The following is a 27,995-nucleotide window of genomic DNA, read 5'->3' on the forward strand; positions in this document are numbered from 1 at the left end:
GTGTGACGTGATCATGGCGCAACTTGAGGAACACAAACCCATGATTAAATGCCCCTTCAGACAGTACAACCGTGTGTTCATTTCCTGCACACCTGTCATGATGAATATATCCGGCAACGCGCCCATTTATTTCAATTTTATTAAATTATTTTGATGGGATCCCGCCGACTCCAAAATGGTTTGAGTGGGGCCGTATATCGTAAGTCCGACGCCTCAGAAGTCCGAAATTTCGGAACTCATGATGCGTCGGATTTATGAGGCATTGTATTTAGGGATTTGGCCTCATATTTCCGACAACGGACAAACGATATTTCCGGACTTACTATAGGGCGTCGGACCTATGCGTACTTACATTGTACTTATTTACTTTGGCCTTTATTTGGTTGGGGGATGAGATTTTGTCGGACTTGGGGGCCGGGCTCGTGCCCGGTGGGAGGCGCTGATAAATTCTATGGTACAATCTTCGCTCGTACCCCCCGCCCTGCTGTTTGCAGGGCGGGGGGGCGGGGGGGGGGGGGGGGTACGAGCAAATAGTAAAATCATCAGGCACACTATATTAACTGAAAGTGTACAAATGCACCCTTCTCTCACCACAATTTATTTTAGGGGGAGACCGTTCGCATGTACGTCACATTCATACATTTTGCTAGTGCATTTTTTTGGGGGGGGGGGCTAGACTAATTTTTTTGGGGGGGGGTGGCACTAAAGCCCCCTAGGCCCCGCCCCCCCCCCCCCCCCCTGTAGAGAACCGCCATTGGAGAAAACTTTTTTTCAAAAACTTCTTCTTATTGTTGATATTTATTTTTTTCGCATTTTCTTTGCAATACATGTACACACCTATGAAGGGGTACAAGCCGGCTGGACTGATCCTCTGACCTTACAATTCCCTAAAGTCTATAAATTACTCTGTCAGTGTCATCATGGAGCTATAAACACAGCTCCATGGTGTCATCATCTTAAAATTAAGTGGGGTCGGGGAACCAGACTACAAGAATATGTCAGTTTTCTTGGTTTTTCCGGCATCTCCGAACCGAAACGTGAAGAAAGTCAATTTAACAATATTTGTTATATATCATACTAATCCTCCAAATCCATTTATTTTCTGAAAATTGCTGCAAAAGCAATTATAACTCCATAGTTGTACATTCCTTTAAATTATACAGTAACGGCGGAACTGTCTCTACTATTCCTCGTTCATGGGTACATGACTAATTATAATACCCCGAATAGGGGACATTTTCCCGTCGTTTTAGTTGCCGCGTAGACTGGTTTCCAACCTCTTCATTTTTAAATGTTGATATATCGGGGCGGGAACTAGTCTTGCGCACTTGTACGTACGTACGACGTACGCACGTACGTGTGTATGAAGTTCCGTCCGATCCATATCCGATATCCATGCGCATGCTGCGCCAGCGCTGTGCCACGGCATATCGCAATCCATCCAGAGATTAGACGAATATACTCGAGTCGACCATCAACAGTGTGCTCAACATAGCGCGAAATGGCTTCCAGCGAATCTGGAGACGACTCTCTGTATCCAATCGCAGTTTTAATTGACGAACTGAGGAATGAGGATGTTCAGGTAAAGAAAAGCATGACCTTTAAAGTGTGGATTAGAATTGTTGTTCCATCACTCAGCCTAATTTTTTTTATTTTACGTAGGCCTAGGCCTACATTATACCTAGTACATGAATCATGTGACTGTGGCCATGGTCACTGGTGCCTAGGCTAACTACATGTACGGCGATCGTGTAGTGTAGGGCCCCTGTTTTGTTTTGAGCAAATTAGAGTAAAAATTGTTTTTTTATTTCTCAAAAATCACCTATAAAAACTAGCTCTACTGAGTGGAGCGTTGAATTACGGGTACCCCTCCATATAGCCCCATAAATGTGGCCTATTTACTGGACTGCCTCCGTAAACATAGGCCACACGTCCACATGTACAAAAATCGTGTCGACTTTGCCAAATTTTGATTTTCACATTTAGGCTTAGTTTGTAGGATTTTTTTGCTTTAGAAGCATACTCACCCTCTTTATAGGCTAATCAGAAAGTGCTGCCTTTTTCAGATGTATATTTTTTGTGAAATTTCCAGATTCATTTTTACACGTTTGCGTATCAAAATTTCAACATGAAATTTCACAAAAATTAGACATCTGAAAAAGGCAGCACTTTCTGACTAGCCTATAAAGTGGGTGAGTATGCTTCTAAAGCAAAAAAATCCTACAAACTAAGCCTAAATGTGAAAATCAAATTTGGCAAAGTCGACACGATTTTTGTACATGTGGACGTGTGGCTTATGTTTACGGAGGCAGTCCAGTAAATAGGCCACATTTATGGGGCTACCCTCCATACAAACGCTCCACCGATTTGCCGGAAAAAGTTCCATACTCGGACATCAATTTATCTGCTGCCAAACATATTAATTGTCACCTCACCTTGTCATTTCAACCAAGAGAAATCCAGGAAGCTGTGTAAAGGTGAAAAAAATTTACTCAAAATGTGTTTTTAGAGCACATTTTGGATGCATACGTCGTGCAGAACTAACTTGAAGCAAGCAGCCGGTCAAAACTGATTGTAGTGGCTGAAAGACAGCGGTATGTTATACACGTGACATCAACAACCATGACGTCGCATGAGCCTGCCAATGATAGTGCAATACGTCATTATGAATATTTATTTTCTCATGAATATTTAGTTTATTTCAATGGATACTTCAAATACGTCCAAAGATTGATTATTGCAACAGCGATCGTGCGCGGCCTAGCGGTTAAGAGTCTCGTGTATCGAGCAAGCGTCAGAGGTTCGAATCCCGATGAAGTAACTGACTGATTAATAAATAGAAATTAAGGAAAGGAGAGGGTGAGAGTAGAGGAGGGAAAGTGGAGGAATAACCATAAAAGATGTAACTTTTGGCGCTAGAAAATTAATTGAAAAAAGTGACGTCCGAGTACGGAATTTTTTCCGACCCCTTATATTGTTCCCAAACAGCGAAAATTTTGAAAAAAAAACAGCAAAATAGTCTGAAAACTTACAGCTCAATGTGTTTGCCGATCATAATACAATCATATTTTGAAGGTTTTTAAAAAAGCAATTCAAGCTTCGATATCACTAATTACAATTTTCAAGGTTCCATTATTATTTTCAATGTATTTCGTGATGAAAAAGTTTTGGGAAAAACAAAAAGAATCGTAACTTTGCAACGCGTAGGCCGATTATCATGGAACGTGGATGGTTGAATGACATTTTCAATAAGCTTTCGACTGACGTATGGTTTCTTGACGTCTGCTATGCTACACTACCGTCGAGACCGAGTTAAACACAGTCACCAGGGCAGACAATTCTTGCCGTGGATCTTGAACGCATGGACCGGTCTGTGCGTGCCGCATGGCCCGTGAACGTAACATGTCATGTGCGCAGCATTTTTCGTACTCGGAGTTAAAATGAGACTTTTCAAACAGCAAAAACAAGTGTAATTTCGACTCAAATCACAATCACAATGGGAAAATATGTAAGTTTATTACATCATTGAACTATCTTTATAAATTACGAGGAATATTTCAAAATTTTAACTTATAAATGGGGAATGAAAACATCCGACTTTTTGATGTGTATGTTGCGCGTATTCGTTTTGTACACAAAATGATCACCGGCAGCAAACAGCGAGTGCGTGAGCCCTAATATAAGTTTACTGTGGGAAAACGGCCGTGCATACCCTCTATACACAGCACTCAATACATGAGCAGTACAGTGTAGGCAATTGAGGCCTATTTTTGGAACCGGTATCTATCAAACCACTTATCATTTTAAATTACCCAAGGGCAATTCCACACCAAAGTGGACATGACACCAAAAAATTCAAATACATGTGACTTAAACAAATTTGGCATCAAATGAAAGCTAAAAGTCTATATTTTCAAGATTTGAAGTCGGAATTTTATTTTTTATACATTTCAGTACCAAAAAATAGGATTATGTAATAATCTTGTTTTAATCCTAAAAATGTGATTAATAGTGATATGAAAGTATTCTACCAAAACACACACAAAAATATGTACTAATGCCATCAGTTTCTGTCATGAGAAAGTATTGGTCTTGAAAAACCGACTAAAACTTGTTTTTAACATTTTGCGTAATTTGCTTCGCTTCAGTGACTTCTAATATTTCAGCCTTCGAAAATGTCCTTCCGTTACCGAAAATATACGTATGAATGCATTGAAAGTTATTGTGCAAAGCAGGTTTAGGTAGGCCTTCAATATGACATTATAACTGACACTGCTGTACTTCTCGGTTTTTAATTACAATTAATTAAATCACGTCCTTCCGTTACCAAATTGGTAACGGAAGGACGGTAACGGAAGGACAAATCGTATTTTTATCAAATGTTACGACATTTGCGCTCATGTTTGAAAAATGAAAATCACTGCAAATACATGCATGTATAATGAGCATTGAAAGGACATTCATGTGACCCACCTTCACAAAAGCAGGATAAGCAGGGCAAGGTGTTTATTACAAAGGAAGGCACAGGCATGTACAACATGTACAATGTACATGTACATATATGCTGATGTACCAGTACTTGTACATGTATGGAGTTGTTGCAGAAAATCAAATCATAAAGTTGCTGCCATCAGCATTCATGGACAATAGAGAAAGATACGAATTCTGTGAAGCCATTCCAGAAGCAAATTAAGTCAAAAATGAGATGGCAGAAAGTACCGGTACTTTGGGGCACTTTCATTCAATTTACATGTGTAGGACATGTGAGGTGCAATCTTTGACAAATTATGCCCAAGTTAACAATTTCAGTTTGGATGTTTATAAATTAATTGTTACTACTCTAAATCATTGTATTTTGATTTCAAACATTGATTTTAGAGTTCAATTAAAAGCAACACCTAACTGAAGCCATCAGTTCTACCGGTAGATGTTTTTACCTTAAATGTACATGTAGGCTGGTTGCCCCCCCCCCCCCACCCTTTAGGTAAACCACTGAACCTACCGGTCTTATTATTAAAAGTTGTTGGTGAACATGTAACCAATATACTCAAGTGCTCAAAAACTGTGTATTTAGACTTTTAAGGATTGAGGTGATGGGTTTGAAGTCCATTTCTGTAGTTGTCATGTGTTCGTGAATTATGTGTTTTGGGTTGTTTTCGTTTTTCTTTTGTTATCATTAATTAGCAGGCTTCTATCTTTATCTCAATAGTTTCTTGGGTATAATTATTTATGCCAGGTCTGCATATTGTTGATTTCAAATTCAGTTACACATTTCAGCAATTTGTTTCACTTGTAAAATTAGTGTAAATTCACATTTTGTTCGTGCTGTAATTGAGTAAACCTTTTGTCCTTCCGTTACCGTCCTTCCGTTACCAAATCATAATCTGCTTAAAACGTTGTAATTATATTACCGAAACACTTAAAGTCAAATGAAAGGCGGTATAGTATAGATAAAGCTTCAGGGATTCCATTTCTTACCTTTAAAATATAATTGCCCCATAAAATTCACAGAGTTTACGCAAAACGCGAGTAAGTTGGAAAACCCTTGTCCGTTTTACCGTCCTTCCGTTACCGACCTCATTAATATTCATAATTCAAAAACGGGAGGCATTCATGCCCCCCAAAAGTGTGGAAAATGACAGTAGCATTATAGCAATACAATTGTGACATTTGTTTGCTGTAACTATGAACAGTGTCTGTGATACACACATTTGAAATTTTGTTTAATGAGTGAAAACGTCCTTCCGTTACCGTGGAATTGCCCCCAATACAATCAATAGGAACCAATTTAAAGGGGGTTGTGTCAGGGGTGAAAATTTGCAATTTTGGGGGGTGATTTGATATGGAATGACCCAAAAGAAAAGGTTTGGCATAGCACGGTTTGATCCCAGGACCTTTGGCATGGTAGTCAAGCATTTAACCAATCAAGCTACCAAAGGCAAAGCACTCTGGTAGGGCAGTTATAAATATTATATAGATTTGCGATGGTATTTTTTTGCAATGTCGTAACAATAGCAGATGAGAAGTGCTTTACGGCTGCCGTGAGGATAGCCACATTTATCCCCCTGGCTTTTAAGAAAGGGGGATCTTGCGATAGTGTATTCCTTCTGTGTGTCTGTATGTTCGTGTGTTCCTGTGTTCTATTTCGGTTAGGTTAACTGTTTAGTGCTCTCATCTGAAAAGTCAGACTTCACTCTCAACCAAACTTGGTGACAATAATCTTTGGGTAGGGGAACTTCAGGTTAATTGACACAATTGAGGTCAAAGGTCATCTAGGGGTCAAATGATGTCATTGTTGATTTTGCTTAGGATTTGAAAAGTGTGCTTACTACATGTAACTGACTGTTAAATGCTGTCAGCATCCCAGGGGGACCACGCAAATTTAAGTTGCAGTATTTTTTATTAACCAGGGTCTACTCAACCACCAAGCTAACTTTTACTCGGGAGGTAACATACTGAGTATACATTGTCTATACGTCGGTGAAGGGCAAAATCTAATTTGATTTACATCACCCCGACGCAAAAATTCCATCTTATAAATAGTTAATACGGAACCCGCTGCTATAAAGTACATAAGATTTGAACCAGCCAACCGATCCATTAGCTCGATGGTCGAGTGTAAGACATCTGCCCTAGAAAGCAGGAGGTCGTGGGTTCGAGTCCCACCTGAGTGATTTTTTCCAACTTTCACTGGGGAGGTAACACACTGAGTATACAGTGTTTATACGTCGGTGAAGGGCAAAACCTAATTTGAAAAATTAAGTGTATTAAAATATAAAGATTTATAATGTAACCCTAACCTTCCTCTTTGCAAAATGGAGGATTTTGCAGGATTGAGGATGGCAAAAATGTGCGGCTGCTTTTGGAGGATGTACTGTTTCAAGGTCTACGGCCAGACCTTGTGTTGTTTATAAATTTAGGCCTACGATGTAGATAGTACTTGAAATCCTTCGCGCTGCTCCAGGATGTCAGTGGCTCTGCCTCAACATATTGACAGTGATAGTTGGAGGATTTTAGGAGGATTTTTCGGGATTGAGGCTGTTTGTAATTTTTACATGGAGGCAGTTAGAGATTTTGCAGGATTGAGGTTGCGTCCTAGCAAAAATGCCTAAGGAGTTAGGGTTAAAGTACCGGTACATGTACTCTGTACAAAATTGGGTGCTTTTAAGAAAAAAGTACACAATTCAGTAGTATTCTGACAAATCCACTGAGCTATAAGATTTAAGGCTATTATATGTGACCCGCTCCGCAAAAATGAGTCTGTTGTGGCAAAACTGACATTTTGAGTTAACTACATTAATAAAATGGGAATGAAATAAGCTTTCATTTGGTATATCATGGACCTCTCTAGGACATTTGGTTGCATTGTTGTGCTTGTTTCATTCTGTAAAGTTTTTGCAAAGCTAGAAGTGTCTCAATGGAGAAAAAGGGCTTTGAAAAATGACGAATACACTGTAACTAACCAAGAAAAGCACCACCGATTCATAATTTTTTCCTTTTTCTTACAATATTTACATTTTTGTGTAAGATATTTGAACTAAAACTATCAAACAACCAAAATAAAACAAAAACAAAAAATCCAAATTTTGAGCAAATTTTTACTGTTTCCATTTCAAAATGGCAAAAGCTTGAATTCAAATTATGCGACATCAGACTCATTTTTGCAGAGCGGGTCACATATACCAGAGGAATGCCACGCTTTGCGCTGCATCCCGCTAGCTGGTTGACCTCAATTTGCATGTTGACCCCAGTGGGCATGGTAAACCTTGGTGAAGCAATTTTGCCACATTTTTCATCATCAATGTTATATTTTGCGTTATAACGATACGTTTCGGAGTGTTTGGAATGTTTTCAGTGATATAATTTTGTAATATTTAACTATTGAAAGTCTGAAAGAAACAAATTTGCCAAAAAAGCAAAAGAAAACAAATAAAACCGTAACTTCAGAGGACAGTGACATTGGGGCATATATACCGGTTTCACTAAAGGACCTGTTTACAATAACTGTTGTATTTTGTGCTTGCGCACGCATTCAGACCTTTTATAAAAAATTGACCATTTATTTATGTATTTATTGTTTTTATTATTTTTTTTTAATTAAAACAATTTTTTCGGGGGGTGGGGGCTTTGTAGCTTCGACTTAATAGCATCAAGAAGCTGTCAACCATAGCTTTGGCTCTTGGAGTGGAGAGGACTCGCAGTGAACTCATTCCTTTTTTAACAGGTAAGCATCTTCATGTATGAACACAAAACTTTAAACAGGTCGGTGTAACAATATTTGCTATATAATACTAACCCTTAAATCCATCCAGTTCTGAAAATTACAACAAAAAGTAAATGTTGTCTTCAACAATACGATGGTGATATAAATGAGTGTTCCATTTGGCCCAGATAGCTCCAAAGAAATCTGATATTAAAAGGGTGGTATCATGTCATGGGAACAGTCACGGTTGCAGGGGCATTTGTGTTTGTATAACACAAGTTTTTTTGTTTAACTTTAAATCAAAAATCTGGAGATAAACTGTACCAGCACAATATGTACACATGTTGTACCAGTCTTCATGAGCTACCTGGGAACATTTTCCACTCAGTCTGTTGCTTTGGAACATCATTTTCAAGCGAGGGCTGTACCTTCAAGCAGGACATGTGCTTACTGTTTGTACATTTCAAATAACCAGCGAGTAACCAAGACAGATGTAAATTCACGTGATTAAAAATCATGTGCAAGAAAGGACCCAAAATCATTATCCTTCAACGATCTTAACTATACATCGAATTTGTTTCAAACATATTTCTGTAAACCTCGGCAATGACGTTCCACAAACGTTTTCAGCTGCTTCATGCTCTGTTTGATATTAACATCAGCCAAGGTAGTGGGCCCTCTTTCGGGGTTGGCACACGTGAGCAATGCTCCAGGATATTTTCAATTCAATTGAGGTTCGTCAAAAGAAAATCTGTCAAATAAATTAAATACATTCCAATTTATAGACACAGGGATGTGATTTCTCCGTTTTGTTTTCTCGGAAATCCGTTTTTTGGGGCCTCAATAGTCCACCAACGTGAATCATGTGAATCCGTTGAGAAAATAGGGGGGTAGAATGTGCTAATTAATTATTCATAATGAGTTTTGCTTGCCAAAATATCCGAAGTTTACTTACGGACATAAACTTCGTTGATCGTATATACATGTATCTTTTATAACACACGCACATATTGAATACCCAATGTGAGAACGAAGTTGAAGACCATGCGTTGCCATAAGTGCGATATGATTTTTCGCTCGGGGCCGAGGTTGTGATTATTTAGGTCAAGTTCCTGTGTCGGTACTTGAGATGCACGTGTTGCGCTGGTTAGGTGTACAGACTAACTAAGTACAGCATGGTACACTGGTACCCTTCGCGTGCTAACAGAATCAATGCTATGATGAAGGACCAGAACCAGTGACTACTGCCCGTACTGACATCGTTTTCCGTGCATAATCGGCCGAAGTTGGATCATAGAAATAGTAAAACTAAAAATACCAAACAAACATCGATGGAAAAAGAGAATTTCTGCAAATTAATGCACAGAATGTGATCTTCGTTTTCTGTGTATGTTTTTTCCATTGAAATGACGAGATTGCAAAACTCGAACCTGTGGAGAAACATCGTAGCGTGTTTCTGCAGTAATGCAGAATTTTCGGCCACGTGGGATGGGCCGTTCACAGTGCAGCAATGCACACTGATACTGCGCCGTGTATACGGCACGATGTACGGCCGGCCAGACTGAATGTTTGCGGCACTAGCGGCCGTGATGTACGTTAAGCATAATAGTGGAATGACCCACCTCAAATATATTTTTAATTAGGTGAGGCAAGTTTTAATCGCTTTTGATGGCCAGTCTTGATAATTTTTGTGGCGCAAATGAGAATAATACCAGGCACAAAATATAAACGATTCCTTGCTTTACTACAAATATAGAAATGGTGAAATAATGTTTCCAACAATACCACCGGCGCTATTTTGAAAGTCTTGTTGTGGGAAGCTGAAGTGATTTAAGTTTACAATTTTGATTCTTTTTACAAAAATATTACAAGATCTCCTCTGAAATGCTCTAAAATGCACCAGAAAGCTTCTAAAGTTCAAAATTTTTCGGGGCCCTTAAGAGGCCCCGAACCCAGGCCGTGGCTTCGCAGGTTGTTGTAATCACAACAAAAATTCCCCCACAGGTCTGAAAAAGTCCTGGGGAGAACAGCATGGTTCTCAACTTTGAGTACAGAAGAAACTTTATTAGAACAAGAGTACATTGAGGAAAATTCTTCTTAAAATTAAAACAAATTCTGCTTCGAAATTTCAGAGGAAAGTGCCGAGTAATCGCCTCAGATTGCACAACAGAGCATCTTAAATCAAAACATTTTTGGGGCCCTTAACCGGGCCCCGGACCTCACGCCGTAATGGCTTCGCGCTCACCGGAGTTTGCACTTCATGCATAAAATTTTCAGGTTTTTTTGTCATAGACCAATCTCATCCCTGGAGACATAAATTGTGTTTCGGATTAAGATCAAAACACCGCGAGGCTTAAATTTCAATGTAATTTTGAGTGGGAGCATCTTCACAACTAACCGCATAACCAACATGTCCATCCAGGCAATCATGTATGTTATAGTCCACACAGCCCCATTCAGTTCATGCACAGAGTCTGTACACAAAACGGCTTTAACAATAAATCAGACAAAATGCAAACACCCCCCTCCCCAAAAAATGTAATAAAGATTTGTATGTATTACCATCTTATTGTTGGTTACATTTTGTGTTCTTTGAATAAGATACTATTTATGATGAGGATGAAGTATTGCTGGCATTGGCGGAGCAGCTTGGGAATTTTACGGCATTGGTTGGTGGACCAGAATTTGTGCATTCACTTTTGGTGAGTAATACTTGAATGTTTTTTAAGAAGATGCAAAGCATTGTGAATTTAAGAGATGTGCTGAAACTATGGTATGTATCCATTGTTTGACTTGACGTCGGTAAGTACGTGTAAGGGGAAAGTGATTCTTCCAAAAATTTATAAAATCTGGCTATTTATCTGGAGGGAGGGTTTAGCTCTAAACCAGAACGAGTTTATCTCCTAGTACGATATATGAACCGTTTTAGCTAAAACGTTCCCTGTTTTAGCCAGCGCAGTGACCTTGAGTTACATAACGCCTTTTTAGTGGCGTGCTTTTGTAGTAAACAAACTACATACGGCAGGCTGCACGTTGGACACAAAGCACCAATGAATCTCTTAATTCTCCTACTATCAGCCATTCACGACAAAAATCCAACTTCAAGTGCAATCACCGTATGTTTTATGAACACGTGGCCCGAGTTTCACATCGTGCTCGCTAGTCCAAACGATGACAAACGTACAGATATCAATGCAACAACCACTAACTGGAGAGTAATTATCATAATATTTGAATATTGTGGCGCTGATTGGTCAATATTAAAATAGTGATATCACTTGTATTTTTACGTGACTGGCTGATGTGCGGGCAAGTTGATGCAATAAATGTGAAGTGCACAATATCCGTTGTGTGGTTTTGAAAACAGTGGTTTCGAACATCAATTTTTTTTTGTCAGAAATAAGGTCTTTTTGCACCACAACAGGTATAAAAAAATAGCCCCCAAAATAAACAAAAGTGGTGTACATGTTCTTTACGAAAACAATTAGGGCCTAATGCCGATGTACAATACTTCCAAAAAATGGGAAAATCAAGAAGGAAACCGTCCAACATACAATGAGTCTGTACGCTTTACGCGGTATACATGCACAGCGTACCTCCCCCACGGTAGAGCATTACCTCGGTGAACTAGTGTGACTGTCATAATGTTTACCGCGTGTCTAGGGTCTGGGCAATGATGTCAAACACGGCGACATGTAACAACGTCGACGGCCGGTGAGAGGCTCGAGCAAAATGTCTAGCTGTGCATTTGGGGCCTAAAGGTCAATGATCAAGGTCAAAGTGGCTAAAACAATAGAAATCTTGTCAGCCGCCATAACTTGAAAAATACTTTACATAAGGCCCCCCCAAAAAGTCTCCGGTTTCTGGTATGCGCGCGCGTCGCTGTAGCCATGCGCGTCGGCAAAATGAAAAAGGTTTTTTTTCAATGAAAGATGATGTCTCAAAACTGCCAAACTCACTGGTTTGACTGGAATCCTGCTGCTGCACAATTTTAACGTGTTTTTAGATGGGGTTATGATCGAGAATAAGCTTTATGTGGCCTCTCTGGACTCCCATATATTTGCACTAAGTTTAGTCGGGCACCATTTGCAGTCATCAGCCGACATTTGAAGCAAAAAAGTCAGGTAAAAAAAACACCACTTTTTGGACAAGCTCCATACCAGAAACCGGACTTTTTTGGGCCTAATCTTCAAATTAGGTTTGTAGATTGCTCTTGGTAGTCCCAAGAAGCCTATTGCATTTGGGGCCAAAAGGTCCGATACGTGGCCCGATATGCCGACAAAAATGCGATCACATTTTTCAGCCCCCGAAATGCACAATATAATTATTATACAAGCCATTAAAATGCACAACAAAATCGTTTCACATGCCATTATTTCATCTTGACCATGCAAAATCTTGGCAAAAATCCTGTATTTCTGATGCATGTGCGATCAAAATGCACACGATGATGGGTCTGTCGCGTGGACCACTGCGCCAGCCAGCACCTAGCTAATAATAGCGCATACAGCATGGTACACTGGTTCCCTTCACGTGCTAACAGTATCAATGCTATGATGAAGGACAGGAACCAGTGACTACTGCATTGTGCGTATGCGATGATGATTAGTGCAATCGGCCGAAGTTGGATCGTAAAAATACCAAACAAGCATCGATGGAGAAAGAGAATTTTTGCGAATTAATTCACAGAACGTGATCTTTATTTTCTGTGTATGAATTTTCCATTAAAATGACGAGATTGCAAAGCTCGAACTTGTGGCGAAACATCGTAGCGTGCTTCTGCAGCAGTGCAAAATTTTCGGCCACAGGGATGGGCCGTACACAGTGCAGTAATGTACACTGATACTGCGCCGTGTGTACGGCGCGATGTACGGCCGGCAAGACTGAATGTTGGCTGTGCTAGCGGCTGTGATGTACGTTAAAAGCATATGGTGGAATCACCCACCTCAAATATATTTTCAATTAGGTGAGGCAAGTTTTAATCACTTTTGATGGCCAGTCTTGATAATTTTCGTGGTGCAAATGAAAATAGTCCTGGCACAAATATACATGATTCCTTGTTAAATATGCTCCATTCAATCTTGTGTTTTTATTCCTCCATGATTCAATCAGCAGCCCAAAAAAATTGGTGAAATAATTTTTCCAACCTACAGACGTTATTTTGAAAGGCATGTAATCGGAAGTAAAAGTGATTTTTTTTCACCTTAATTTCTTAATTTGAAAGTTACTTGTAAATGTAATACATACATTTTTTTATTTTTTTATTTTATTACATGTACAAAAAATGTTACAAGATCTCCTCTAAATTGTAAGGAAAAATCTTCCTTAAAGACTCCCTAGATTTGCTCTGAAATGCACCAGAGAGCTTCTAAAGTTCAAAATGTTCAAACCCCACGCTGTGGCTTTGCAGGTTGGTGAATCACAACAAAACTTCCCCCACAGGTTTGAACAAATCCTAGGGAGAACCCTGCACAGGGCAATTTCTATAGGTGAATACGTCTCCACAATGTTATCAAGAAATAGATATATATGGATTTCACTCAAAAACTAGGAATTTCCAAGGTGTGTTGATCCGTCGCAAATTGGAATATTTTATGTAAGGGATATTAAGTCTGAATTTCTGCCCAGGAAATTAATTCCGATTGAAATACATGAACAAGCATTTTGAAAGTACACTTTCAAACTAGTACACGAGAACAAAGAAATGACTCCATAAGGATACAAATTCTGGTATACATGTTTTTTTTTAAATTCAGCTTGTTTGTACAGGATCTCTGCACATTCACTCACTCTTTTAAATCACAAACAATGACTTTCCAACATAAAAGCAAAACAAAAATTATATTTATTCTGAGATCATAACAGTGTACTCTTACTTGGCCCGTACTCGGCACTAAATGAACTCGGAAAACTTGGTACTCGGATTTTGGTACTCGACTACTACACTGCTTTGACCCCATTTTGGTCATGTGACATGTTGGGGCTGGGCTACTGATACTTTCAACAAAGTTTGGTTGAAATTGGTTAAAATAGACAATAGACAATGTCAACGTTTGTTACTAACTTACTAACTACTACATGTAACTAACTGAGAGACATGGTGATTTGTTGAGCTGCTATCCCACACTGAAACATTGTGTTTCCGAACATCCCAACTGAACAATTCAGTTTGGTTCGGTGAATTTGGTTCGGTTCAGCAATTCGGCTGCAGCACTAAAGCTAAAGAGTCCTTTTAAGCTGAAAAGCTTGATTGTAGTTTTGTTCTTGATGTTTACTCGGTAGCCACCTCTGGAAAGCCTTGCGACTGTAGAGGAAACAGTGGTTCGTGACAAGGCTGTTGATTCCCTTCGTAAGTTGTCTGAGGAACACTCTTCAGCTGACATGGAGGCTCACTTCTATCCACTTGTCAAGAGATTGTCTTCTGGTGATTGGTTTACATCCCGTACATCAGCATGTGGTCTGTTCAGTGTTTGTTATGCCAAGTGCTCTAGTAACATCAAGGCAGAACTTCGCACGTAAGAATATGATGCATTTCTTCCTAATCTTATTTGGTTCTTTATGAAAGGATGAAATTTAACAGTGGATTTTAGGAATTTTGCAATTTGAGTAGTCCTCTGTAAAATCATTTAATATCGAGCATATTTAACAGTGATGAGACCCCTTCCAACAGTTAAATGGGGAGGGGGGAATGTTTTAGTGGTACCGTATTTTTTTTTAAAAATTTTAATGACTATGAAAATAACATTTAAAAAATGCTAATTAAAACAAACAAACCAACAAAATAATGACCACAATTTGAATACATACAATGCACTTTGGATTTTCTTATCTTACTTTTGTGTTGGACACTTCTATTCACCCTACATGTATGTGTTGGTCTGAGGAACAGGATTAAGGGTGATTTATGATTGCTCACAATGTGACATTACACTTTCCTAAATAAATATGGTCCTTTCCTTCATATAAGAAAATGTCAAAAATCCCTTTAGCTTGATCTGCACATGATTTTACATCTAGTCTTTAAATATTTTTTTTTTAGGGAAACAAAAACAAAAACCACTACCTGCCTTTTTGGTTTCATTTAGAAAAACAGTCAACAGAATTCAAGATCAGCCCACTACAATAAAAGATGTTTCATTTCCCCCTTTTACTGTTCACCCATGTTGCCCTTTTGGGGGGTAAGGGTGTGATAGTTTCATCCTAAAGAGATGACTGAGTGTTTTAAACCCTTGAATGTGAAAAATACAGAAATAATACCAAAACTGTCTCAAGCTTTTGTAAACAAATTAAAAGTGTAGTGAATAACTTATCAGTTATTTCTGTTTGGACTATAGGCATTTCAGAAACCTGTGCTCTGATGAAACCCCTATGGTCAGACGAGCTGCAGCAAGTAAACTTGGAGAATTTGCCAAAGCAGTAGAGCTAGATTATCTCAAGTCAGATGTCATCCCAATGTTTGTCAATCTTGCAGCTGATGAACAAGTAAGTTAATTAAAAACCCTAACTCCCTACGGTGTGTGACAAATGATATTCGGGACTGTTAGTGTTAAAACACGTAATTACTTCATTATTTCTCATTGCCTTTTTTACTTGGCCATCTTCGATGATGTAAAGACATATTGTGCTACCATCTATGTGCTTTGGTGCTGACACATTGATTACCTTGGTTGCATTGGTGCAAATGCTGAGGAGGGCAGCAAGTGTACAAAACAAGGACATTCACCAAGACCCAGCTGACAATCATTTTTGCAAAAAAAATGTAATAGAGCTTTGCCGTTCATAAACTTGTAGAACTGAGCGATGTTCCAAAAATGCAGCACAACAGCACACAACACCATGTCGTGTCTCTGGTGACAAAATCATGATCTTGAAATACCCTAGTGAGAACCGTAGTAACTAATGGAAATCATTTGTGCTTGACCCAAGGACCAGCATTAATAGCAGAATGTATATAGTCCAGCCATCTAACTTTCAGGTTCAGTCTTGTTAAATTAGCTTCAGTGTTAAATATCAAACTATTCTTGAAGTAAAGGTGCACCGTATCACAACTTTCTGTGTAGCATTTATAAATAATGAATTGAAATGTAACTTTTTGATACAAAATGTCTTAGTCAATCAAAAAAAATGAGGTGGCAGTAATACATGGTAAAACAAAAAACTGCACATTGTATGATTGAATTGCAGTTGAGAAATGACAAATCTGTTCTTGAATGTACAGGATTCAGTACGTCTACTGGCTGTAGAGGCCTGTGTGAATATTGCAACATCATTATCACCTGAGGACACAGAGACGCTTATCATGCCAACACTCCGAAATTGTGCAGAGGATAAATCCTGGAGAGTACGCTACATGGTGGCAGACAAATTCACCGATGTAAGGGTTACTTGCATCCAGATTTGTTTCATTCTTTGCAGCTATCACAGTGAGCTGATATTTGGGGTCAATGTCATTGTACACTGTTTTAATTCTCTCATATTAAGACTAGTGGGTCTTTCCATGAACACTGAGTGGGACATTTGCAGACATTGCTAGTGGCACCAACATTGTTTGTGCGTACTATGGGTTATAAGCATGGGAACCAGTACACACACCCAGTGCATCCCTGCCACTGGTACTTTTGAAAGTGGTCTCAAAGCGCTATCTATTTTGCACAGAGTCTATTCCCAGTCCCAATTGAATACCTGGATAGAACAATCATCATATCCAATGATGAAAGGGTAAATAAAAGTGTCAAGTTGACACTCTGGGTTGCAAAGAATGTGTCACTATCAAATTATTGAAAATGTCCAAGAGGAATCCAAAGTAACGTTTGGACCACACAATAAATTGAAGTAAAGAATTCATTAATTGTAGCTGGCGTCATTTCAAGCCAATACATTAGCTTGCCATCTGCAGCAACTTTACTAGGATAGCATTTATTAAATACTGAATACCTCTAACTTCTGAGTTCTGTCTTACTGACAAATCTGGTAACAAACAAATCTGACATGCCATAGGCACCTTGTCAGTTCAGGTCTACCAAGCTGATGGAGTCACGAGGGATTTTCATCCTTAATCAAAAGTGCGAAAGCTAGTCTCAAAGGATACTTCCATAGTTGTTCTGTCAATAATTTGAAGTAAATGGAGTGTGAAGTGTACACACCTTTGATGTGGAGTCCGTGTAGTTGGATTAGATTCAGAATTCCATGACAAATACAGAAATAATTACTTGCTGAATTCATCTGTTTATGTGCACATAACTTAAGATATGTTTATATTGGGTGTACTGTGTTCAAATTTCACCCTGAAAATCTAGTTCCATTATTTCTGTTTACTCCTGAAGCTTCAGCAAGCTGTTGGACCCGAGATCACCAAACAAGACTTAGTGGGAGCATTTCAGAGCTTGCTGAAAGACTGTGAGGCAGAGGTTCGTGCTGCCAGTGCACATAAAGTCAAAGCATTTTGTGAGAATTTGGCACCGGACTCCAGGGAGCAGATCATCATGACCAACATTCTTCCATGTGTGAAGGTAAATGGGTGCTGACAGGGGAATGGGTCAGAACATGGGGGGGGGGGGGGAGCAGGAACCAAAAGTTAAATATCTAACATCGTATATTTCTGAAAGATTTGTTGATGTCTGTGTATGTGTTTTATGTTTACCCCGTTTCTTTACCATGGGCGACTTTTGTCGACCAGGAAACGACACACAGAGCACTTTGAACACAGATTTATTCACTGCTTTTCAGCAAGCTGGCATGTTAGTATGTTTGGCTGCCCATACATCAACTATATACTAGCTGAAAGAGTGTTTCGGATCGTTCCAACGGTGTAGTGTAGTGATAGTGTTACCACTACACAAATCTAAGAAAAGTGCTTCAAAAGTATCCACGCACAGATTTAGGTATTGAGTGCCATTTGGTCATGTGGTGAAAGGGCTTGCATTATTGGGGCCAGATCAACAAACGGGCATAACTTTCTTATTTTTGCATATATGGCCTTGATCTTTACATCCTATAAAAGAGTAAAGTTTAAGTGACAAAATTGACACACAACACCTTTGACTTTAATTACTCTTTGTCAGTCCAAATGTGGGTTGAAAAAAGTGTGTTTTCGACTTGTGGTCCATTTTTCATGCTCTAGTGACTTCCGATTGACTGCGCGCAAACAATTGGTTCTGGGGAGAGCCAAGTCAATAAACCATGTGGTAAAGTAAGAGTAAGGCCCGGACAAGCTCGATGGTTTCCTCCGCCATCGCAACCAACAACACCTGAGTATACAATTCACAATGGAAACTGAGACATCCGATTCATTGCCTTTCCTTGATGTACTCATTTCCAAACGGGCCGATGGTTCACTTGGACACTCTGTGTACAGGAAACCTACACATCAGAGTTGTAATGACTCGAGTCAATGACTCGACTCGAGTCCGACTCGAGTCACATTTTTTGGCGACTCGACTCGACTCGAGTCCCGACGGGTAAATGACTCGACTCGACTCGAGTCACTGCGAGCAAATGACTCGACTCGACTCGAGTCCCTCATCAGAATGACTCGACTTGACTCGAGGAAGGCTAATAAGACTCGAGTCCCAAAATAAAAGCAAAACTTACTTGCGAAAAATATTTGCAATGACTTACGCTGCGCCGTTCGCGTTGCCAGTTTTTGTTCACGTCACGTTAATGTTCGCGAATAATGTATGTTTATATACAGCGGCAGTCTGTTTCCTTCCTCCATAATGAAACAACAAACATACACCGTGTCGCGGACTCCCACCTTGTGGTTCTATAGCATGTAATGCTAAACCGGGAACCAGACTTAAAACGCATTTCTCAATCCGTGGTTTCATCATTGGTTTCGGGCGATTTTGAAGTTCTTGGTGGAACGCTGGCTAAATTCATGTCCCGATTTCACACAAAAAAATGGATACGGACGGGCCCGCCCACCTTTAAATAATCAGAAACAGTTTTGTATAATGCAATTAGGTTTTAACATTGTCAGCGATCAGCGAACAACAAAATCTAGACCCGAAGCCAAACCAGTTATAAGACCGAAGTTTCACATCTTCTTATCTGGGTCGTGAGCTAGCAATGGAAACTGTTGGTTGGGTACCATACAGCATACTTTATGTCTTTGGATTTCCGTAATAGACTGGTGCCTTGTATTCTTTCTCTCTTGTGTTTGTTGCTTTTTATTGTAATTTAGTGTTCAAATATTTGTGACTCGAATTGACTCGAGCTAAATACTTGACTCGACTCGACTCGACTCGACCACACTCTGTGACTCGACTCGACTCGACTCGACCTTGTTGACCTAATGACTCGACTCGACTCGAGTCACTTCTTTAAAATGACTCAACTCGACTCGAGTCACAAAAATCAGTGACTCGTTACAACTCTGTGCTAGACACTGGTGATCTGGATATTGGTAACACATTGTCCAAGGTTTCACACGTTTGCAAATCCGTTTGCCAGGGTCAAAGTGCATAATGGTAGTTCGGCACTCACAAATTCCAGTGTCCCTAATCCAGATTCCATGTTCAAATATGGGTTGACGGTAGACATTGCCATTGTTTCCTGTCTCCACTTGGTTCTCTGCATAGCTATGAACACACTTGAACAAAATAAGGTTGGCTAAAAGTGATAAAAGCTACATAAAACGGGAGACATAATTTTTTGAGGCAGCAGCTACAACAGCGCCCTTCTAAAATTCTTGTAATTCTAAAAAGGTATCATGTTGATGTAATTTTGAGACACCAGCAACGGTTTCAAAATGCATAATCCAGACACGTTTTTCCAACGAGTCCTACACATGCAGTAGTGTCTTTATCTGCACCTGTGATACACTCTCACATTGGCCAGACTATAAATGCACAAAGAGTCTGCACATTTTTATGCCGTGTATATACACTGTACATATACAGTAAACTCCGGCTAAGACGGCACTCTCGGGACCAGAGAATTTGTGGCGACTTACGCGAATGTCGGCTTCTGCTGCAAGTTGTCATTTTGCTGACTTACACAAATACACAAATTGAATCACGGAGTGAAAAAAATAGATTGAATTAATGGCAAATGAGATTCATGGCTAAAATTCAAAGGCTTTGATTTACCCTGGTTTATTTCTACATCCACGGTTGATTCAAGCAAATATATCCTCAATGTTTATCATCACAAACAGGCTGTGGTATTGATCACAGAAAGTCATGCATGTACATGTACGTACATACGAAGCAAGGACGGCGCGGTCGGCTAGCGTTAACAGTGGTATGACATATCGCTTGTATACTGTACGACCATGAACATGTACATGTAGTGTACATTGTGCATGTATGTACGTGTACAGTCACAAATTACATGTGTGCAACTGTGCATGGTACTGATACAATAAGGGGACCCCTAAAATGAACAGAGCGCATGCGTGCAGTCGATAGGGGGTACTGGTATTGATGTGCTATCGGGAAAACCCCTTTTTGATCGCGCACGTGTAAGCGAACGATGCACACAATTTACAGACTGTGCATGAAAGAGTGTACACGTGCGATTAGTGTACACGTGCGATTAGTGTACGCGTGCTGGCCGATGCATCAATCACGGGCCGTGCCATTGATAAACAGTTGTCAGTTAGCTGTGTGTGGGACTTTTCACTCGACACAGTGACACAAACCGCAGAGCATGATGCCGACTTATACAGAGGAATTTTTGTGGTTTTGAGGAAATGGGACTGAAAGTAACACGCCGACATAGGCAAAATGGCGGCTTACAAAGGCCGACTTAGAAATGAAAATGTCAATGGAAATGCATTAGAGACAATCGGGACTTTCGTCAGACGGCCAATTTAAGCGATATGACGGTTTATACGATGTCAGTTTAGCCGGAGTTTACTGTTTATAAAACCCAGAGCCAATTCTGCAGGCACCACAGCATGAAACGAACCAGAAGCACAGTAATATATTTGTTTGTTTGTTTCATGGCTGGATTTTTAAAGAAAAAAGCAAAAACAGCAGATCAATAGAAAATTTACATGCCTAGGTGCATTTAAGGCATCCAAATCTTGAATTGGTCACTTTTCTGAAATTCAATGCATTTTGACATTTGGAAATGTAGCATACTGTTGTGTTCCCATAAGTTTTGAGTGGTCAGGCACAACCCGACCGTTGTTTAGAATTGTTCTTCCGTCTTTCTTTCATTTTTTTCCCGACAATACTTCCCCGCGGGTTTCTCCTAAACGGTTTATGGTATGAAATTGTAACTTTCAACATATATCGGCCCTCATCCGGAGTGGTGCATATTACACACAAATAAGCTGCAAGGCTATCGCAGAAAAAGTTTAGGGCCCCCAGCCCTTTTAGGGTTAAATCTTAATGTGAAAGTAGGTCTCAAACTTCCCTGTGTCTCTTGGCAATAAGTGAACTTGGACATGCCCCTCAGCACCCTTGAAATATAAGGCTCACAGCCCCAAGCCTTAAAGATGGTTGCAAGGCACGTACGTGGATTGCATTGTGCATGTGTAATAGTAGGGAAATTCCCGAGAATATTGCTCATTCGGGAACTCCCCTGACTCATAGTTTATGCTCGCCAAAACTGAGAGGGCGGTACATAACTTTAACTGGTGTGCAATGTATTCTTAAGTGTTTACTAGTGTTTTGTACACGTTATATGACAACTTGTTAACGGAAGCACATTTGTTTGTTGGGCTGGCAAAAGTGCCCATTTGGGTGATTTTTTTTTTTAATTGGGCATTTTTTCCTAAAAACATGTGCACTTGGGTAAAGAAGGTATTGCGAGCAATATTATGTATTGCGCCAATGGTGTGCAACCTTTACTTTTAAAATATGAGCTATTAGATTTTTAAACAATTGTACTTGATGAATGTACAATTCAGTAGCATAGGCGTGCATACCGGTATATGTTGAGACCACATGATTAATCTTTGAAAATGAATATAAAATCAACGGTGAGAGATCTGATTTTGTTTTTTTACAGGAATTGATACAATATTCCAGGGTCTTAATTTTTTTTATATTACGTGACCCTCCTTCCGGTCAAAACCGAAAGTGCCTTGTAATTTGAAATTGGAAAAAGATCTGAACTTGCTTTCAACGATGTAAGTCTCTGGCTAGGTTGGGCTTTACAAAAATAATACCAGTGACGTCATAAAATGTTAGAGCGCCCTCTATCTGCAGTTTGAAAAATGTTTAAATTATTTTCAGTTGATTTATATTGTGGCAAAGATTATGACATATGAAATAGATGTCAGCCCAACCACTCTGCGTTTGTAACTCAACAAACGTGAACCTCTAGTTTTTTAGTTTCAGTTGCAGTGGTGTTTCCAACCAAAAATTAGGCCCCAAAAATATTGTTTTGTTGCCCTCACCCAATCGACCCTAAAATCTGGAAATCTCTGGTCGGCTTTTTTTTTAAATGCCTTAATTTTGCATTTCGTTAAAAACATACATACCTAAATGGCAGTACAGTTCAAATTTTCCGTGTTTTGATGGATGGTGTAATGGAGGTAGAGACCTGGAGCATGTGGTGTATATGTACACTTACTGCACGCATCATATCTTCAATGCACATTGTGTACATGTACGTACACAGAATACTGGATTGGTGCATGCAGTACACATAGCCTGAAAAAACGTTTCGTGTACATGTATGTTGGGAACTGGTAGCTGAATGGAATCCTTGACAAAATATTGATCAAAGTTGCCGCGTAAGCTTCATGACAGTAGGACACGTTGAATGGAAAATTAAACAATCAAAAAAATTTAACAAGAATATAACAGTAGTGATGAAAACCAATCTTCTAAAGAAATCCTTTTTTAAAAATATGCTTTGCTGGTACCCACGATTCACTTTGTGCCCTTGGCCAGATGTTACATTGTACCGCTTGTGTGCATGTGCAAACACGATAGCCAAGATGGACGGCTACGCAGTGTCTGTCTGGTCCATGACAGCGATGTTGAGAATAAAACAACTTGCATTGCAAATATATCTATTAAATGGCGATTTTGCCAAATTATTCCATAAGTACAACACAAGGCACCCCAAAGTTGTTTCGTCGGATATTTTTGTCTCGCTGTTGCATCAAGGGCCCTTACAAACTGTTTTGCCGGAACCTATCACTGTGTTGGGTGACCTTGGGTTTTGCTTCTTACTGTTGTCTGTGACTGTATGTGTACTTTGTATACCCCCCTCCCCCCCCCCCCCCCCAAATGTCCCTGACCGACTGACCCTCCTGAAATTTTTCATGTGAGGGCAACAAAACATTTGTTTATTTTTTGGCTTTATGCATACTCAAATTGAATATTAAGCTTTGAAACTTTCCTCGGCAGGAGTTGGTGTCTGATGCAAACCAACATGTCAAGAGTGCTTTGGCATCTGTCATCATGGGCTTGTCTCCAATACTGGGCAAAGATAAGTAAGTTGCGATATTGTATATATTACTGTCCAGCCTTCTGTAGTGAGAGCATCACAATTCCACTCATTTTCAAGTGTTTGGTACGGTACTTTATTTTGTAAGATATAACACTTTTTTAAGGAAATAAGGAACAGTCTGTATGTGGTAAAAACTGTATTAACACTTACAAAAGTTGTGATTGACGGGGGGGGGGGGGGGGGGGTCATAATGATTGAAAACACAAAAGTAATCTTGATTTTTTGAGATTAAAGTTAATGAATTGCTGTCAATGTCAATCAATTGGACAGCAAAGTTTATGTATGCTGAATGTAAACTCAAGCAGATATACTCTACACTCAGTCACAATTTGTCACTGGTAACCCTATCTATCAAAACCTATCAGGCTACAATTTTGAACAGGTCGGTAAGCTGGCATCATGTTGGTACATTTGACAGGTTAAAATGGCTGCTTTACAACCTGTCCTTTCTCTATGGGTCAACCAATCTATCAAACCACTTCAATGGCTTTGGCAGTTATGCGGTGTAATCCTGACAGATTTGTGGTAGTTGGTGACCATCCTGAACAAAAGAAAAAATCACATGACGTGAAAGAGAAGTATTGTGCCAAGAAGTGACCACCCACTTCCTAAAACATCCGTGTGGAATCGTGGAACTTGATCACTTGTTCAAGCATGAACATTTATGAAATAATTTTGTGGTGGTCATTGGGTAAAAACTTCAACTTAAACAGGAGACTGAAATGTCTCTTGGGACGGACACGTTTTTAAAAATAAACTTGAAGTATATATATTTTCATTTTCATTAAAGCAAATCTGGGGTCTTTAAGCTGGATTTTTTTCTTAAAATTCAGAGGAGATTGATACCCAAAAAAAGTATTTAAAAAAAGAATCAACATTTCACAAACATGTTAAGTTTTTTAACTTCCTGAACTGGAAAAGTATGGATTAAATGTAATATGCAAAACAATGAAAAAAAAACGAATGTAAAACTATGTTCAATGTGGATGATTCTTAAAAATAATAATAGTGAGATCGAGAATTTAAGTCGTCCTCACCACCATGCTCTCAATGGTCGGAAATTCACGATGGTCATAGCTGGCAAGCACCGGCCATATATCACATCGCACACACAGCGCAGTTTCATTGTACATACGTGCACTGTGCAGCGACTCACGTGCTGTGACCGATGACTACCAACAAATTTGCGGAATCACATGGCTGTTCCGCTTCAAGTAACATGCGGTAAAACCTTGTTATAAAAATTAAAAATACATACACACAGAAAAGAGAAATCACATTCTGGGATTTTAATTCGCAGAAACTCCCTTTCTCCATCGATGTTTGTTAGCTATTTTTTACGATTTAAATTTGACCAGTTACGCTTTGTGTGTGTATGCAATAACTATGTAGGCCATTGTCACTGGTTCCGGTCATAGCTTTGATTCTGTTACCACGCGGTGGTAACCAGTGAATGGCAATGGCACATGGCCTAGCTGGCTAGTGGGCACTGCCGCATGGAACTCGTATAGCGGCATGGCTTTGGTGTCGTGTTTTGATCATACATACGTCTGAAATATAGGATCGTCAAGATTTTGCATAGCGAGATGAAATAATTGCGTGTGCAACGATTATATTGTGCACAAATGGCATGTGTAATCATTATATTGTGCGTATTGGCGGCTGAAAAATGCGATCGGCAATTTTGCCTGCGTGTCGGGCTACAATTCCAGCGTATCGGGCTGATACACACGTTTGTACATGGGGAGAACCCTGATGTATGCATAGGGTGGATACATACGAGAGAGTAGACAATATTTTTGCGTCAACGTTTAAGCCTCCGTTTTCATATTGTATTTCGTCCTCGTCATCAAGACTCACCTTGTATTATTGTCCCTAGTAATACGGTTTGCACCACCCTTTGAAGAAAATGGTTCATTTCTTCATTCATAAAATGCAAATTAGAACTAGTACATAGGGTATAAACCACTGAAACTACTGAAGCTTGTCTTTGTTTCTTGTGGTACGGTTTAGCACACACGTATTTTCACTACATCTTCAATTGCACATACTTCGTCTATACAGTTGGCTCCCGATTTTTCGAAAACAAACACATATTTTCAGTCCCAGCAAAATTGTGCACATTTCTAGGGGGAGAAATTCGCTTAAGACGAAATCGGACAGTATGAAATTTCTGTTCCAACGAAAGGTTTTGGCGACCCTGTTGCGTATAAAAGCATTGATAGCGACCCATTTATTACACACAAAAAATAAAACCACAAAGCTTTACTTCACATTTTTCAAATTTTCTTTCAAACCTAATCTGAAAGCAGCATAATTACCGGTACAGTCATGAATGGGTTTAAGTCAGTTGTTTAATCTTGCCGATACTGCAGTACATTCACTAATTGTGCGCTGTGGTTACCAACAAAGGCCTGTGAAAACGTGCTGATGATATTATGGTACAATGACGCACAGACAGCAACAGAAGAAACCACATGCTGGGAACAATCACCGAGTACGTGACAACTTCTGCACCCAAGCTGACATGAACGACGAGATTTACGTGGACACGCTGCTTCTTCAAGGTTTCAATGAATCAAGTCAACCCAACAAATCCAAATTTATGGCTTTTTTTTCAGTAAAAAAAAGAGATTCGCATATTGGTAAATAAATATAAAGAATGAAACACACCAGATCAACAATTTTCCACCAACCCTTTAGGCCTATTACCCCAAAACGATTCCCGCGCCAATGAAAAAAGGTCTCAAAGTTAATACGTTCATATCCCCTTTTCATAACCTGATTGAACCAAATCCAAACTTAAAAACATGAACTTCCAAAACTGTCCAGCTATCATTCTAGCCCATACCACAGAAATAATTATTTTGAATTCATAATCCAAACATGAACTTCGCAACATGCACCGATTAGATGATATCGGCCCTTCCCATTGACAATCGCCTCATCACTGCATTATGCAGACCGTGGAGATAACTATGAAAATGCATCTCAGGTTTTCTCAACTCAAAGCCAGGTTTCCGTCAATAGACCATTATCATGTTGTGACCATTTCAATTTGTTCCATTCAAATCAACGTAACCAAAGCACGGCTGGTTCCTTTTATCATTCAATGATGTTATTGGATACAGGGAACATGACTGAAATGGTGGCAGGATAAAGGTCTATAACCCTCTCCTGTCCAAAATATGGTTGGACTGGCACCCTCTCTTGGTATGATCCCAAGTTTGTCATTCCTGAGAAATAATCTCATCACAGATATGTGAGCGATTGCAAAATAAATATATTAAATTTGATGAATTGGGAGCAGCCATTTTTTTCTCACAAGGAAACAATATTTCCTCTGTTGTAGGAAATGACGGCATACTAGGCACAACAATTTCACAGGATGCTAGATGCTATTATTTACATACAGTCCAGTAAAACATTTCCTTTTTGAATGTTAGCAAATGGTGTTGATCAGCTTTAAGTGGCAGTGGGTATGTGTGTTTAAATCTTAATGCATTCACAGATGAAAATTGAAAAATTTAAAAGGTTCAAGACTGAAATGAAAATGATGATGTTTTGATATCATTAGATGAATTCCCAATGATAAAGTGGTTTGTTCACTTGCAGAACTATCGACCATCTGCTTCCCCTATTCCTGGCTCAGTTGAAGGATGAATGCCCTGAGGTCCGTCTCAACATCATTAGCAACCTGGACTGTGTCAACAATGTTATTGGTATCAAACAGTTATCACAGTCATTACTACCTGCCATAGTGGAACTTGCTGAAGATACTAAATGGCGTGTACGACTGGCAATTATTGAGTACATGCCGCTACTTGCCGGCCAACTGGTTAGTAGCCGTGACTCAATTGTGCTGAGTTGTGCATGTCATGAAGCCACATGGAGGTGCCAGATCATCATGCTTTCATGCATGCTTGCTGCTTCAGTGATCATGCACATCTCTATGCTCAATGAGTATATCATGTATTCTTGCTACTTTTCTGTTGCTGTCTTCAAAATCACTGTATGATTTGGTGTGGGTGTTTGTGTGTGTGTGTTTATAATGGGGTCATATCTTTATCATGCCCACTCCGAGTCTATCTGTTGGTTGTCTGCTGGTGCAGTCAACCTTCAGTGTGATCAGGGTTGGTTTTAGTTACACAAGCAGTAATATTATATATGTTGATCGTTTTCCGGTGCACTTGTTTATGCTGTGCTGTTACTAATCATAAAACAGAAATGGTTTGAAAACAAATTGTAGTTTTTTTTGTAGATTCTGTCCACTTGTGCTAACAAGTGGAGTGAGAGATTGAAACCACATCGAATGATGATAAAACGAGTGAGCAGCTAATTCTCAAGCAGATTTCACTTGTGTACAATTAACATA

The 27,995-nt window shown here is 39.4% G+C and overlaps 1 protein-coding gene across 1 annotated transcript; it reads left to right on the forward strand.

Annotated features, from left to right (window-relative positions):
• Positions 1 to 1,348: 1,348 nt before the first annotated feature.
• Positions 1,349 to 27,458, forward strand: LOC119722021 (serine/threonine-protein phosphatase 2A 65 kDa regulatory subunit A alpha isoform-like; the record flags this gene model as incomplete). Its single annotated transcript, XM_038191997.1, is given in 9 exon segments — positions 1,349 to 1,582; positions 8,134 to 8,224; positions 10,805 to 10,905; positions 14,486 to 14,718; positions 15,538 to 15,685; positions 16,422 to 16,577; positions 17,527 to 17,712; positions 23,518 to 23,603; positions 27,236 to 27,458. Coding segments are annotated over 9 exon segments (1,305 nt in total), but the record flags the coding sequence as incomplete, so codon positions are not given.
• Between the last annotated feature and the right edge of the window lie 537 nt (positions 27,459 to 27,995).

This window comes from Patiria miniata, unplaced genomic scaffold (assembly GCF_015706575.1).
Source record: "Patiria miniata isolate m_02_andy unplaced genomic scaffold, ASM1570657v1 HiC_scaffold_14, whole genome shotgun sequence".
NCBI classification, from domain to species: Eukaryota; Metazoa; Echinodermata; class Asteroidea; order Valvatida; family Asterinidae; genus Patiria; species Patiria miniata.